General features: G+C 44.4%; 2 protein-coding genes across 2 annotated transcripts; both read right to left on the reverse strand.

Annotated features, from left to right (window-relative positions):
- Positions 1 to 1,222: 1,222 nt before the first annotated feature.
- LOC142942346 (microtubule cross-linking factor 3-like) lies at positions 1,223 to 6,185 on the reverse strand. Its single transcript, XM_076084621.1, has 8 exons — positions 5,442 to 6,185; positions 4,563 to 4,787; positions 4,139 to 4,297; positions 3,849 to 3,917; positions 3,024 to 3,293; positions 2,566 to 2,937; positions 1,675 to 2,337; positions 1,223 to 1,547 (listed from the first exon to the last, which is right to left on the reverse strand). Exons 1-8 carry the CDS (start codon positions 6,183 to 6,185, stop codon positions 1,437 to 1,439), a joined length of 2,613 nt encoding a protein of 870 aa, XP_075940736.1. The 3' UTR covers positions 1,223 to 1,436.
- Positions 6,186 to 8,067: 1,882 nt separating this feature from the next.
- On the reverse strand, positions 8,068 to 15,395 carry LOC142942238 (very long chain fatty acid elongase 4-like). Its single transcript, XM_076084494.1, has 7 exons — positions 15,099 to 15,395; positions 13,304 to 13,395; positions 12,471 to 12,658; positions 11,568 to 11,648; positions 10,662 to 10,833; positions 10,368 to 10,495; positions 8,068 to 10,031 (listed from the first exon to the last, which is right to left on the reverse strand). The coding sequence occupies exons 2-7, from the start codon at positions 13,368 to 13,370 to the stop codon at positions 9,750 to 9,752; spliced, it is 918 nt and encodes a 305-aa protein (XP_075940609.1). The 5' UTR covers positions 13,371 to 13,395; positions 15,099 to 15,395; the 3' UTR covers positions 8,068 to 9,749.
- Positions 15,396 to 16,962: the final 1,567 nt, after the last annotated feature.

The raw sequence follows: 16,962 nt of genomic DNA on the forward strand, positions 1-16,962 counted from the left end.
CGTCCGAAGACAGTTGTTCATCTGACACGTCATCAATTACTAATCAGTGTTCCTGCAGGGACTTTTGGGGGGCCTCCCTGGGACAAGATCTGGCATTTGGCTCTCAATGTGATCGTCCGAATTCCTTCCAGTTTAAAGCCCCGGGATCATCACCATTATTCCTCCACCTGTTATGTTCCCTAATAAATGACAAATACTTCGGGAGTTAAGGAGAGGGGACACAAACAAACTGTATCCTTACTTTACCTAAGAAGAAGTGACTGCTTTCATAACCTGTTACCGGATAAATGAGGCTATGTTTAGTAACAAGGTTAAACCAGGACATCAAAGGGTGAGGCAAGGTGATTTTGGTTTTCTCCCTTACAGCCTTGTGATCTCTAAGCTTGATGTAAGCAATGCTAAACCCTATATGCCCTCGATTTCTGAAACATACTCCACCTACAGTGTCTGTCTAAATTATGTGTGATAACATCAACTTAATGCACCACTTACTGGCTTGCAGGGCCTTATCTCATGGTCTTCATCAGCAATAGAAGGAGATGGAAGGCTTTTGTCCAATTTCCTGTTGGCTTAAAGAAAAAAAAAAGACATAAAAATAAGTTTATTCACTTTCTTGCCAAGACTTGGACAACAAGATAAATACCACTCTCATGTCTGCTACCAGTACAATACCCTGCTTCCAGTGTTTGTGCTAAGCTAATCTTCTGCCGGCTCTACCTTCACATTTAGCATCGAGACATAGCAAGGGTATTGTAGTGTAGTGGACATCCACAGATTTCTCTTGGGAAGTGTCTATGACACCATCTGAACTCATAAACCTTGTCCAGACCCAGAGGTCATTAAGTGGTTAGACTTCATGTGCCTGGACACACTCAAGATGGGGCTTATTGGGGTCACGCTTGACACTCACACCGTTGAGGCTGAGTCTACCATGTGAACCCATCTGTGCGCGTTTTTTATGATCAGCCACATTTTCTGAGGACAAAGAGGACACATCCAATTGTAATAAACAATTTAAAGAGACTGTTGCTTGATATGCTACAATCTTGCTTATAAACGTGGTCCAATATGAAAGAATAAGATTCTATTTGCTTCTTTGTTATCTTCATTATTTACACATTTTGTTCTGCAGCATTACAAACATCAGATCTGTGACACATCGATAGGGCAACAGTCACTTTTTATAGGATTTGCTTTGTACCTCACCTTCTTGGGCGACAGATGTGGACAGCGATGTGTGTTGTGGATAATGTGGACTCCAGTGTTGAATCTAGCCACACTCTCTTGAATGCGACTGCAGCTTTGAGACGTGCTGAGCTTCTTTCTGTGCTTTTGGTTACCTTGGCAACAAATGATGCGGGGAGGAAAGAATAACAACAGAGCCAAAAAAAAAAACAACAACAATAAGGGATGATGTGAATAAAGGGAGGCGTACATCACAGAACAAAGAAAAGAGTAAAAAGAAAGACTAGTTTAAAGATGGTGGCGTAAGAGAGGGAAGAGAATAACACAAGTATGAGGATGAGCAAAATGATAGGCTGGAACATCTGGGTGGAGGAAGAGTGGACAAACCAGGAGGATGGATTCAGTGAGAAAAGGGAAGAAACGGAATCAGCTTTAACTCTTTGTGACATTTTTAATGCAACCAATGAACATTTAAAGTGTATGTCTCACCGACAGTGGCTCCTCCGTGTCCCTGTCATCGAGCCTCGGCACTTCCAGTCTGTCTATGAAGGTCTGCAGTTCTTTGCGGAAGGCCTTCATCTGGGCGTTAATGCGATACAGCAGCTCGTGTTCCCTGATCCTGCCCCCGTCTTCCTCTCCACCCTCCTCTCCTCCCCTCCCGAACATCAGGTCGCCGTTTGAGACGAAGACCCTCGCCTCTGAGATGATGGTGGCCGTGTCGGCGATGAGCCGGTCGATGGTCCGGACGAGCCTCTCCGCCTCTACGCGGATGTCGGTCATGTGCTGCCTGTCGCGCAGGCTGCACCGGCCAACAGGCAGGAAGCGGGCCAAGGCGGAGGAGGCGGCACCCTCGGGCCCAGTGGGGGTGTAGAGGCCCCGTGTGGGCGTCAGGCAGCGGCTGCTTCCGTTAGTGTTTCTGACCTCGTCCGAGTCACTTTCCCCACCTACGGGGCCCTCGCGTTTGCGGTGCGGCGGGAGGAGGCGGGAGGAGGTGGAGTCCTCGTCGCTCTCGCGGCGACCACTTGTGGCGCCGCCGCCATCGCTCTCTGCGTCGCTGTCCCTCGGGCTGGGCCGCAGGGAGAGGTGGGAGGCCAGGTCATAGCGCTGCATGTTGGAGAGGAGCACACGGTTCTCGTACTGCAGCTGCATCACCTGAATTAAGACAAAGAGATGTTAAGAGTAAGAACAATTGGTAATCAAGATTTTTATTTTTCTAAATAGAGACATGTTGCTATGTATGCCCTATGTATGGGGAAGTCACTTTGGTGACCTTTTTATCCAGCACCATCATCTGGTCAACATTTTAATTTGTCCAATATTTTGGATTATGATATATTCAAAAAGGACATGAATGGTAATATTATCAATCAACTTGAATACCTTGCCACTTAGGTCATTAATCTGTAGCCTTGCTGCCTTTAACTCCTCCTGCAGGGCTTCTGCCTTTGCTCCATCAATCCCTCCGCCTCCCGCTCCGCCCCCATGCCTGCTGCCTGCCTCGTGGGCTTTGAACCGTAGCTTGTTCAGCTCAGCAGTCACTCTCTTGTTTTGATCTTCCACGTCAGCCAGGTTCCTCCTCAGCAGCTCTGCCTCATCCTCCACCAGCTGCAGCTGCTGTCGGAGCTCCGTCAGATCGTTACCGAGGCCTCGCCCCGAGCCCAGCCTACCAGACGCTCCGCTCCCGGAGCCTTCAGCGCCCTCTCCTTCCCCGCGGAGGTCGTCGAGCTCGGCCCTCAGGCCACGATTCTCAACCTTTGGGGAAGAGAGAGAAAAGCTCACATGACTCCCACTGAGGTAGTATTCCCTTATTAGACCCAGGTAGCATCGTCTGCTCTTACCTCCAACTCGACTATTTTCCTCCCCAGGATGTTGGCCTCCTCCTCCACCAGGCGAAGCCGGAGCTTCAACTCTGACTCCCGGGTGGTGGGCGGACCCCCAGCCTCTCCTTTATGATGGGTGTGGTCCAGCTCACCGTAGAAGGAGCGGTACTTCTGCAGCTCTTGCTCCAGACGGTCCTTCTCTTTGTCAATCTTGGCCGTCTTCTTTCTCATAAGCACCGCTTCCTCTTTGATGAAAACTAGCTGGCACTTGAGGTCCTCATTGTCCTCCTGGAGCGAAGAGACAACACAGACCGTGAGTGCCTTTGAGTAGAAACGGCTCAAACGTAATCCTGAAGTTCAAAAAGTTGGTCTCCGCAATAAGACATAAGGACGGAAGGATTTAAGATTAAAGAGAAGATTTTGTAGCACAGTCTCTCAAAGCCAAACCGTTATCTATCATTGGACCGAGAGGATGTTTGACGTCTTCTGAGTCTAAAGTAATTCCTGGAGCTCTGCAAACTCTCAGCTTTCATTTAAAATATACTTTTCTTTCAAATGATTGGCGCCCTTGCTTTGGCCTGTCGTGGCCCCGAGGTGAAAAGCAAACGAAACCTGCAGCATCTATGAGTTTTAATTAGTCTTATTGACGACTTCTCACAAATATGCACCAAGGAGGCCAAGGGGAAAAAGATGAATTATTAAATCAGGACAGCAGATGTTACTTAAAAACATACTTCCTGGTAATTATCTCCTTTATGTTACTCCCCATGATTGTTCATGCAAGAAAAGGGAAAAAAGCATTATTTTTGTACATTTGTAATAAAAACAACAACCACCTCTCACCTCTGTAGGAGTCTGTGCTAATTTCCTGTCTGTCTTCTGGATGTCCTTGCTTCCTCTTCTCTTTTGAGACTGTTGGAGGACAGAATACTGAAACATTAACGTGTGCCAGTATGTACAGTATTTGAGCATTTTGTGCATTCCTCCGCTTGCAATTTGAAGGAAAGCATTTAGAATAAAGTGCACTATTCAAAAAGGTGACAGGCCATGTGATAAAAGCTTTATCAAAGTGAATTGTGTGGTGCTCGTTAATGCCATGTGATGTAGATGGTTGCGGGTAAGTGTCTACTCACCTCTTTGTTTTTGTCTAGTTCATTCTGCAGGGCTTGTTTGGTCACCTCGACCTCGATGAGTTTCTGCCTCAGCTTTTCATTCTCCTCCTCCGTCTTTGTGCGCTTCTCCTCCACCTTTTCCAGCTCGTGGTGCAGCCTCACAGACACATCCTTCGCTACCTGCATTGTTCAGTTATTGTGAGGATATCAGTTTAGAATATTTTCACTTTGCTTTGCAGATTTTTTTTATCTTCACTTTTCAATTATCTCTTAACACTTAACTTTACTATCTTTGGGCACAGTAGTCAAAGCTACAACCATGGCAATTGTTTCTGGAAAGGCAATGTTTTCCCCTGTGGCTATATTAAAAGCTTGCATAAACATCCTTTGGGACGGCTCCCAGACAGACACAGAGACTTGAGCAACCTTCCCCTCCCCTCTGCACCTTCAGGTCCTGCTCCAGACTCCTGAGCAGCTCCTCATCGATCTCTCCCGTCTGGGCGTAGCGCAGCCTCTTCCTCTCGGCCTTCCTCAGACGGTACTGCAGGATCCGGCAGTTTTTATTGGCCCTCTCCAGCTCACGTCTCATCTCCTGCAGCTGACACGTGTCTTCCTCGTAGAATGTGTCCCGCATCTCGTCCATCTCGGTCCTCATCTCCTCAATTTCACACTGGTGGGTGCGCAGTAAAGATTGTGTGTCACAGTTATGAGACGGTCAAGATTAAGACCAGGAAAATCTCTGCTGTTTGGTCGACTTTTGACTCTGCAGAGTCAGTGATGGAAGTTTTGGACTTGAGCCAAATGTAGTCAGCTTCAGAGATGTGCACAGGATTTTAAGAAACAACAACACAAAATTATCTGAATTCAAATGTATTTCAAGACTGGATGTGAACACTATGTCTACATGGCACATGCAAATCCCAGTTGTTGACTCGCTTTGTCCCCCATTTTAACAAATAAGATAGATATAATTGATCCTAGCAGATCGACATGATCAATAACCAATTAGTCATCTGTAGCCAGTGTATTTTCAATTTTAATCTAATCATTATATTATGTGAAGACGTGGAGGATGTTCAACAGACAAATCAATTGATGTTTACTTATCCGTGGTTCTGCAAACACACAATTCAGAGTAATGTGCCAACAGGGTTTCATGGGCCCACAGGCTTCAACTACAAACATGGTCATTCTAATATGGGAAAATAAAACTAATTTCGACTCTTTTGGAGTGGATTTTGCGGAGGTGTATTTGTATCTACACATTTATAATCATTCCTTGCTAATGACACAGCTCCAGACACAAAACTAAACTGTATCAAACCTTAAGATCTTCATTTTCGTCAAGCAGTCTCTCCATCTCGTCTTCGAAGGCCTGGTCCTGCTGTGTCACGGACCCCGCCTCTGTCTCCTCTGCAGCCGGCTCCGGCTCTCCCAGAGCGGCCTCCTCTGTCCCCATGTTGTCCGTCTTGGTTTGCATCCTCGCCCCGCTTCTTCTCAGTCTCTTCTGCAGGTGGAACTGGATGAGTTCAGCCTGCAAGCATCCTCCCTTCCACAAACCCAAACTTAGGCCCGCACCGCAGCCGCTCCTGTCCCTACGGCCTCCTTCCTCTCCGTCTTTCTTCCCTTTCTCTGCCGACGAAGACGAAGCTCTTCCGGGCAACAGGCGCTGAGCGGAGTCGCCTTTGAGGCAGGGCAGGCGCAAAGCGGAGCGACGGGCCGATGCTGATGAATCTGTCGTATCTTCCCCGACAGCATCCGCCCTGTTTGGTCCGACTACATCAGCTTCAGCACCATCCGGGTGAACAGCTGCACCGCCGCGGCTCTCGGGCTCCCTCTCCCTTCCGTCGGCGGACCTCAAACTGTCTCTTGCCCCGATGTGTCTGCTCGTTCCTGCGGGGAGAGGAGACCTGGACCTTCCTGGGTGTCTTGGAGCTGGCTTGGTTGCCCCTTCCTGGGCTGTGGCCGGCGAGGGAGCCCGGTGTTGCCTCCTCCTCCCTGCGCTATTGTCTGCCGACGATGTTGACGATGATGGAGGATCTGCAGCGCCGCTGGCGGCAGGCTTCATTTTCTGCTCCACTGAAATAAGCTCCAAACATAGGCTGTACTTTTCTAGTTGTTTATCACAAGTGGGAATTTTAAAAAGCTGCACAGAAAACTCCAAATGCAGTAAATTACAAAGCTAAGCCCGGTTTTAATCACATTTAAATATTCTTCAAATAGAGTCGCAATTTAGAGGAAGATGCTTACTGCATGCACGCCACTAGAAGCCGCTTTTCTGCAACTGCTTCACCCCTCATCATGCTGAACCATAACTTTACAAGGGAGGTGTAGGCCGAGGCTACTGTTTGTCCAGGACCACTAAACATGGACTGTAACCTGCTGGCCCTGACCGACAGGTGTATTCTTACAGTCCAAACTAATACCTTTTACATAGAGAGCTCCACATAATGAGGGAATTCTTACCGCAGAGCATTAAGGAGAGTCGCTGACACGGGGCACCACCAGGCAGTGCAGGGGCACTGACCATATGACGTGAGGATGACGTACGTCACACCAGGAAGTGTCCTCACATTTAAATGAGTTTCATTGGCAGGCACAGCCATGATTAAGTAGCTACAGAGTTGCCAAAGCAGGCTGCACACTATTTACAATGTAGGTATAGCCTACAAATTGAAATGAATGAGCAGAATACCTAACTTGCATGCATAGGTTTCTAATGTCTGAGTAAATAGCTCTGATAACATCTCAGGTTGAGTTTGAGACTTGTTATTTTTAACAGAAAGCCTGTGACTAAAAGTTGGCATGTCTTGTGAGAAGTGACCGTTATTTTCTTTTTTTAAATCGTCTTTTGTAAATCCCTCTGTTTAATGAAAGATTACGTTTTGTCTTCCTTGACGATACAGATTTTAATACAGAAAAGGTTCCTGGCATGTGCATATGATATGCTTCACTCACTCTTGCCAGGAATCACACAACACATCCCCCCTCATCTCATCTGCTCCTGACCCAATGCATGTCCTGTAACTAAATTCAGGCCCAGAAGAGGGTGCCCTCCTCACGTAAAACTGAGTCAGTCCAAGCTCTGAAGGCAATCCGTCCCACACGCAGACGGCGGGCCAGTAAAACGCTGACTGTTTCCACTCCGTTAGGCTAGAATGAGCTCCTTAGTCATATAATTGCTAATGAGATGAGTGAGTGACGGGCAGGTTTGCAGAGATTTAACCCCTTCACCCTCTAATAGACGGGCCCTCTCAGAAGGCCGGGTGGGTCCGTCGACCGCCAGTGATCCTATGAAAATGACAGGCCTATTTGCTGCACATTATCAAAGGCAGAGAAAGAGTTTGGGAACCAGCAATTTGTTTTACACTTAGTTTTCTTTAAAGAGTTGCATAGGGATGTATTAACTGTTAACTATGTATTGGGATGTATACTACTTAATCTGGCTCACAAATCTGTGCCACAGCTCCACTGAATGTCTGCGTACAGCTGTATGTCTGCAGGTTAGTGACCTGGGCTAAATGCCTTCAGTAGAAAAGCCTTGGCCCTTTGCAATCCTCTTAGGGCCTGGCTTAGATCCCTATGTGTCCCCATGGAGGACAAGTACTCCTCTCACTGATCTCATCCAGTCTATCATTCACATCTTCACCATACACCTCCACCCTGATGCCAAGTTACAGAGAGGTGCACCATGATAAGATGGAAGGCTGCAAAGTAGGTCATGTAGTGTGCGACAGACTTGTAGAAAAAGTGGCTAAGCATGAGAAAAAAACTAAACTGTGGCCTGAGATGTGACATATCAGGAATAACAGATCTGAGGCATTTGGACAACAGGAAAAATGTGGAGGAAGAATGATTTAATAGACGCTATTAGTGTATCCACAATGTGGTGAAGGAGCAATGGGATATAGTGAGATTGTTGCAGGGTAATGAATAAATGGATGCAGAAGGAGGGGTTAAGTTTTTTTAATTAACCAGTATATTAAATTCACAGCAGATATGACTTGGCTGTTTCTTTTGCAAAACAAAGTATGTATTTGCCAATATTTGGGGCGAAATGTGCATCTCTTACTTGCCCTGTGTATTGTACAGTCATTTGCATAATGAATCAATACTGTATCAAAACTACACAGTTTGAGAGTTACAGGAGAAACCTCATGGCAGATTAGTGAAGGCTTCTCTTCCAGTGACCTGCTTTCCCGGGTATCTCATGGAGTGACGTGGAAGTAAGCTCTTTTGGAGCTAAAGCCAATTTACCCCCAAAGATTAGGGCAGATCTGTCTGGACGGGCCAAAGACACAGTATACCTCTGACTCTCTCACACACACACACACACAGAAGAGCTACTCTCTTCCATCCCAGGATGGAAGAGAGAGATAAAGGAAGGATAGGAAAAGGAAGACAACGGCTTTGTCTTTAGATTAGGTTCCTAATGCATGACAGCTCGATCCTATACGATGAGTACAATGTTGCTTGAGCATTAAATTAGCTGATTTACAATTGATTTTGCGCTTGTGCTCGCACCAACACAAGGACACATAAACAAACATAAACTATCGGGTGCTGACATTGTCTTTATTTCAGTTATATGTGCAGCCAGAAGCTGTGTTGCTTTCATTCTTTTGAAGACAATGAAATAACCATTTGTTTTCTTTAAAAAAAAAAAAAGAAAAAAAAAAAAGAGTCCTACATGGCAGTGAGACAATATTCAGCAGAGTTTCAAATCTCTTATTTTTGCACCTCGGCTACATTGCGGAGCAAAAAGAAAAAAATCACGAGGACCCACAAAAAAATGATTAAAACAAAGATACCCACAAATTTGCATGAATAAAATAAACTACAGTCCCCCTCCCACAAAGTGATTCAAACCCAGTTTTAATTCACAATGATCACAAAGAAAATATGTCATTCTGTAAATGCAGCACAGTTAAATCCGTTTCAGACAGCAGAGAGATGTAAAGTCCCGGACATGTTGGATTGGTAGGTGAAGTAGATGAATGAAAAGTACTTAAATACAGGAAATGGCAATTGTGAGAATGTCGTACTGTGATTTTGTCCACTTAACTTTGCTCAACTCTAATTATGAGCAAACATAAATGTACCCCCCGAACCAAGAAAAAAATGCATCTGCATGTCGTTTTGTTGGTAATAGTTAAATTCGTTAAAACTCTTATTGAGCACTAGAAAATAAATTAGCATATTAAAGACTATTTAAGCTTTCAGTTAAAACAATACTGGAATCCAGAGTACAAAAGTTGGAGGTGAATTTTGGTCGATAGGTTAGTGGATGCTGAGCAGATTGTAGGTCCTATAATACTTTGGTCCTATTACGGTCCAAAAGCCAGTTGGACAGAAGAGCATGGAGCCTACATGATCAGCACCGTACTTGTTGTGGAGACAACCAACACCCCTCTCTTCCTCTCAAAACCCCTTACAGACACAAACACACACTTCTATCCTTTCATCTTTCCAAGTTGGTCACGAATCACATCTTTCTACATTATGTGCAGGGATGATGAAGCCAGTGTGGGTTCTGTCTATCCCTACCCACCCTCCTTCTCTGGCCCTTAAAACAACTGTCTTTTTTTTTCTTTTTCTTTTTTAAATCGGCCGAGCAAGCACTCTTCCGTTTTCACTCCCTCTTCGCTCTTCCTCTCTTTTGCCTCTTCCCGTTATCCTCCACCTCCTCCACTTTGCTATGACCGTTAGCTACCACCGAGGTGCCGTTCGCCACGGGCTTGCCTCCCTTCTGGGCGGAGGAGGGTTTGCGTCGGTAAGCGTGGTAGTAGAAGTTGGCGAAAAGGATGATGAAGGTGACGGCGTAGCCAATCAGAGCCCACTGCATCCAGGCGGGGAACGGACAGCCTGTGTAGAGGGAGTGGCCAGCATGGCCGATGGTCACGTGGAACTGGATCTGTTGAACACACAAAATCAAATTATTAAGCCAAATTAAACAACATGAAGCGCAGTAAAAACGCAACTTGCAGAATGTACGATATGAAAATGCAGACTATTGTTCTGACCATTACTTAAAATGTACTGCACATAAAAAGCACTTTTTAGATATGAACTTTCATTGAAATAGACGATAGAAGTATATCTCAGTGACCTAACTGCAATGTTATGTCTTTACAACAACAACAGTATAATTAGTGCTGATAAAATGGTGTTATTTTAAGGAGGATATTTCAACAAAAACATCCACAGAACACACACAACAGAAGCAAATGCATAATCACAAAATACCCACCATCTGAATAATGGTGAGGTATTTCTTCCACCAGAGGTACTTCTGTATCTGAGGTCCCAAAGCTGCCAGGCCGTAGTATCCGTACATGAGCACGTGGATGGAAGAGTTGATGGTTGCACCAAAAAATGCTGTGGAAAGATGAAAGGGTTGCATTTTGCATCAGCCGTCATCGTGTTATTTACACATGGCTGCCGTGCAAATGAATGCCAGCTCTTCTATCAGTGGCACGAAGACAACATCAATCTGATGAATTCAACAGCTGGACGTCATGACCATCAAGATCCTTTCACTCACATTGTCCACCGGGGACCCACTTGATGCCGATCCACCAGAGGATGAACATGGTGCAGTGATGGTAGACGTGGAGGAAGCTGACCTGGGTGAACTTCTTCCTCAGGATGAAAAAGACGGTGTCCAGGAATTCCACTCCTTTGGAGATGTAGTACCACCAGAGAGCGGATGCTATCTGAAGACGTAAAACACAGGGTGGAGTGAACTATTGCAGCCCTCGATAGCATCGATGATAGATAACGGCTTTAGCCTGCGACTACAATGTGCAGACATTGATGTAGTACTCGTTACAGTCGCTTAAGTTCTTAGTTAATCAGCCCTTTAAAGCCCCACCTTATTCCACTTGTGTAGGAGAATTGAGTAAAGTATTACTACTGCAGAGAACAAGGTAACAGATTTGATATCACTTAGATATCATATATTAAGAGTAATTGTACGATATACAGTATATTTATACATGTATATATTGCAGATGTATTCACGTCCCACAGCAATATGTCACAAATCACTCATGTGTGTTCTCCTATTTAACTCCTGATTCCTCGCAGCCTGATACACACATGCACCTGATGCACATGGTTGCTCTCTAAGCCACGGCGGTGCGGCATCATGCCATCATGAAAGAGCAAGGCCTGAGGTTGGAGACGGGGGGGCGGAGCCTCGCGGTGGCGAGACCAATTACTCCAACATATGTGAGTGTAGGCCACACCCTGTTTGTACTGAAATCCCCGGAGACTTAAACTTTGAAAATCTCTCTTTTCTCCTTTAACCCGCCGAGTAAACTAAAGGCACTTGCTACTGCTGTTGCGATTATCAAAAGTAAAAACATTTATTTTGGTAGTCGTGTAGACAGGTGTGTGTCTGTGCGTAGATGCGTTAGGTGATGCGCGTGTGTTGGAGGGAGCTTACCCTGACTTCGTTGACGTCGTTGGAGGAGCTGACAGGCTGACAGAGGTAGCTGTACCCGGCTGCTCTAGAGGCTAGTAGGAGCTGATGGGAAGAAAGAAAGCACAAACTCAGAAAACGGCTGCGAGGAAACTGGTCGACATTTTCTAAGATATGGAGAAACTACAGCAGCGACCGCGAGTAATCCGTGTTGACACACTCTTTTTCTAAAAACAAAACTTAGACGAGCTATTAGACATCACGGATTGGAAATCATTGCTACAGTAGAATCTGCATGTTGCAGGAAGTGCTGCAGCTTATTTTTGATTAGAGTGAATCGGTCACAAAACACAAAGCGTCTCTACATTATTTGCTCTAAAAGAACAAATGTGCTCGGTGCTTGGTCAAGATAACATGTTGAGAGAACACCCATACATAAACCTTTGTGTTCAACCAATAAAGTGGTTCAACTGCGAGTGATTGTCTTGTCTCTTAACGTTAGGTTTGTCACAGAGGGCAGGGTCACTGGTGTCATTTTCTCTATACCGTCCATTGTTGTCTTTTCTTGCCTTTTCATGTATTCTGAGTGAGCAACAACTAAAATGAAACATGCATAATTAGCTGGAGTAAAGCAAGCGTTTTTATAGTGTATTAAGCTGCATTTTTTTTTTAAGTAGACGTATAGAGTCTATAAACATAGTACTCTGTGCAAAGTGTCTGCTTTTAATGTTTAAATGTGACCGTGAATCCATGATTGACTGTCACAAAGTGTTTCTTCGATGTCGCCCGAGGAAAAGCCATTTAGTAACACCTGTGTGTCTTTTTTCGCTACGTAGTTGCCTCGACATCCCTTTAACATCCTGACAAAAAACGACTACGTGCTATGTGTGCTACTGTAACACGTGAAGATAATCGACATGTCCTTACCTCTTTGGCGATGTAGAAGTTGAGGACCACCATGCTGAAGTTGTAGACTATGAGGGTCTTCCTGAGTATGTAGGGCTGACGGTCCTGCATGTATCTAGGCCCCGCCCACAGGAAGAGCAGGTACAGGCAGCTGATGGCCAGAGTGGGGACGGGAGACGACATCATCGGCCAGCTCTCCACCCTCTTGTCTGGAGGACACAGGGGTGGTTTCAATGGTGGGAAAAATGTGAGGTATGATGGTTCAACAACAGAACCACTGTTGTTAAAGTGAACACACATGTAATGCACAACAGGCACACCTTCTCCTACAACCTTTATGACACTTTGTGCTAAATATTACATTGTAGCATTCTGATGAACAGCTAAAAGAAAAGTTCAAGTACAACCCAGTGCTTTTACGATACATTTTGTGCAGTGTTTGTCCTTTTGTTTCTGTTGACATTACATTTATGGGTAATAACCATTCATATACCAGCGTTATTGTAAAGATCCAGGGACAATGCACAGGACGTCGCCACATAAGTGAGACAACAAGTTATTTTTTAAGTCCCCAGTTTGACCATTTTGTATAAACTATGTATTTGTGGGTGAAAACAAACCTCTTTGCTCGCTGCTTCCTGGTCCAACTTTGACTTGCCAGACTCTGCTATGCAGTTATGCTATCACATACATATCAAGTATGACTTTTTTTTTTTTTAACCAGAAAGACAACATGGTCAAATTAGGCAGTTTTCTGTCCTCGAGCTGTGCAAGTAAGCTGGTGACTAAAATCTCACGACAATAAAACAAACTGCTCTTGTGTGTTTAGAAACAAGTGATTATAAAGATCTTACCTGCTATAGTAAGGCCCCATTTGTAAAATTCTACAGTGTCATTCACCAGATGTGTTACAGCCTCCATGGCTCTGCCTTTGGTCCTGATTATACTGAAAAAGAGAGGAAGAGACGGAGGCAAGACAGGCGGCGTCAGTGAGAGTCACCCAAATTCAATTACAGGCCGTACGTATCCTATCATTGTAACTAGGAGCATGAGGAGCTACGCTGTGTAACCATGGTACGTGTCCCTCTCTATGCAAAGCACTCTTGTAATCTGAATCCTCGTTAGCTCGTGATTGCTGATGTGCAGATATTAAGCCGAAGACGTCGAGACTGACCCCAAAGACAACAATTTTCAGCATCGTATCAAACTTCGCAGGGTGTCTTTTTGGAGGCAAGTGAAAGCCTTTTAGAAAGGGATTCGTATCATGTGTCATACATGCTACAGGGTAGAATCATTCAGCTCATTATACATGAATGGATTGTACATTGTAGCATTGCTCCAAACACCCTAAAGGACCATGTCAGGCCTCTCTTTTCTTGCCCTCATTGGAAACAGTACGGTAACATTAACCTCCACAAGATGTTAAAGCACTTTCCATCGATTCTTATGAAGAATCTGGCCAGTCACAACAGTTTGAGATAACTGCAGGAAATAGGATCAATGATACGGGGTAATTCGTTTCCCCCCGCTTCTGACACTTTTCTAAGACTTAATAAATCTTCTATTAACCTCCTTTAACTTACTCACTGACGGGACAAATATGACAGAAGCAAATCAAACTAACATGTATAATAATGGTCTGGTACATCAAGAGAAATGTGCACCCACCTGACTGTAATTAAGCAGCATTACATAACAAACACTCCTTATCCACCTGAGAGCTGAGAGCAGGTGTCTCCATATTAATCTATAATTAATCTGATGCGTCAGATCAGATTCCCTTTCAATAATTAATTCCTCTGTATACAGTGACTACTGTCCACCAATGAAAGTTCACTGACAAGAAAATGCTGAGTATTATTGCACATTGCACCAGATGATCTGACTTTCTTTGTTGTTGTTGTTGTTACAGGACTTCATAAAACAACATACCCACCCAGGGTATAGTTTAGTTGCAGTGGGCCGCGGAGGGAACTCAGACAGAGAGGGGTTAACCGGGTTTGTGCGCAACACAAAAAGACAGGGGCGCATGTGTCAGCAGGTTTCGCTCAGACCGCTCAAGAGGCTTAAATTCAATTGATCAACGAGCTTAGATGTAACGCTAGGCCTAAGTACAAATGCCCAACGACCCACAAGCCTGTTTGATGGTTATCTGCCTCCATGTGCTATATGACACACTCAAAGAGTACCTTGTTCACGAGGAAAATAGTGAATAACACTCGCAGACTGTGATGGAGTTATTGTAATGTTGTAGTAATAATACAACATTTAAAAAACTCTCAGATTTGTTTTTCCACAGCCAATAAATCATTTACACTTGTTTTCTCTTCGGGATTTAATTCAAATATAATTCAAATGTTGTTTTTTAAACAGGTGGGTGGGTTAAATTAAGAATAAGAGAATAATATTAGCAACAAAACTATAAAAACGTGATGAAAAGTGTCTCTCACGACCACGTAGACATAATTGACTTGACGTGGACAAAGGGCTGGGCTCTTTCCCAGCAAGGCTTCTTAATTAAGCCCCAAAATACGACTAAACACTGGGAGTTCCTTTTTTATACATGCACATGCAGGAAAAGCATTTAGCATGCCGAGAAAACTAAATTACAACGCAGCACACATGCACAATTGTAAAAACGTTACTCACGTCCTCGATATTTAAGAGCGTGTAATGACATCCGGTGCAATTTGATGCCCAACTCCTCTCAGTTACTGCTTCGCTCCTCTTCTTCTCCTCCTCCTTCTTATTCTTCTCCTCCTCCTCCTCCTTATTCTTCTTCTTCTTCTTACTGCTAATCAGTTTCTACGCCGCTCCGGTTACAGTTCGACATTAAACAGCGATTTGGCAAGAAACTAGACAAGGCAAGTGAACAGATATATGTCTCGGATGGGCCAATCATGCATTCAGTCCGTGCCGGCCGCTCAGCCGCATCATCTTCTTGCAATCTCCTTGACGCCGAGAAGCCAGATGGCATTGCGCATGCGGGAATTCACTCCCGTGTCTCGTGCGCGTGCGCGTGAGTGCGCGTGGCAGTCGTTTATCCTCGGTATTTACCATTACAGTATAACTAAAAACATTAATGAACCAACTAATTAACCAAAAAACGAGGTGAATCACGTAATAAATCCAAATAAATGACTACTATGGGTTTATTTATGAATGGATAAGCTAAGCATATGTTTCTACACAATTTCCCCAAATCCATTTATCTCCTTTGGCTCTGCTGGTAGATGGTGATACCATGTTCTCCCCTTGTCGTCTCTGACCGGGTTGTACCACTAGATGGAGCTGTCAATCCATCGTTGGATCTTCTACCTCTGGAGGGATGAGGGTTCTCTGAAGGAAGCCTGGCTACCTCTGTTACAGTGAGTCAGGAATAAAGAGAAGTTCCCCTTTCTCTGTAGTCTACCCAAACATCCTGCTAGCAAGGCACATTGCAGTATGTCTCTGACAGAGTTTATTATGTTATTTGCCACAAACACTGTACATCACAAGGGAATATTTAGTTGTGATGTGACAGGTAGCGTCCGTGGAGCCTCGTGCACATCCAGGGCCTTTTGGCACAGCATGGTGTGGACGGTGTCATTTTTGGTTCATTCAGAAAGGCTCTATCCTTTTCCTTTTTTCCATTTATGTAATTCTTATAGGCTTACAGATGCAGCTGGACTGTGTTAACGTGGCCCGAAGTAAAGCCCCTATAATAATAATATTAAAATTAGTGAAGAAACGGAGTGTGTGTGTGTGTGTGTGTGTGTGTGTGTGTGTGTGTGTGTGTGCATAAAGTATAATGTGTCAAAATAAATTAAGAAAACATTGGTATATTTCAGAGTATTAAGGGTGTGGACACAATAATATGGACACTTTCTACAAAATAACACTGTGCAGTACCTCGTATTTTTACTGGTGTCTTTTCTTTCCTCCTGGCTGCAGCTCTTGGCTGAAGTATCAACTCAGTGAAGACATCTAACCCACTTAACGTGAATAATAAGTCAACTCTAAAGTCAATTATGAACGCACATTTCAAAGAATGCACTTGAAAAGTTGTTTTTTTCACATTTACCTTGTAATAATAGCACATAAAAGCTCTTATTTCTAAAATAATCTTAAGAGCATCCTCCCCATCCTGGCCTCAGGGTTGAGGAAGAAAGTGGTCCGCTTTATTAAATTAATTGGACAAAGTAACTTGCAGCTAAACATATTGACATCTGTCTTCTACAGGCCTTTATGCTCAGTCTTTAGTCTTTAGGTGTAAGCTATACTTCTACATTATGCAGCTTAAACTGCTGCTGGTATCCCCTTCCCGTCCTTTAGGTGGTGCAGGTTAGCACGTGTACTGGTCTGAAAATCACCAAACACATCCCCAATGAGGAGAACTTGCAGCCTTTTTAGTGTGAATGTGTGAGTTTGAGAGTGAGATAGAACTTCATGAGGTGGTTTACTTCTAAAATGTGTTGGCTGCAGATCACCTGGTAAATAAATACACTTATTAGAACCGCCCTAAATGGTGCAC

Source organism: Anarhichas minor, unplaced genomic scaffold, assembly GCF_050575085.1.
Source record: "Anarhichas minor isolate MPS153535 unplaced genomic scaffold, ASM5057508v1 ptg000136l, whole genome shotgun sequence".
Classification (NCBI taxonomy): Eukaryota; Metazoa; Chordata; class Actinopteri; order Perciformes; family Anarhichadidae; genus Anarhichas; species Anarhichas minor.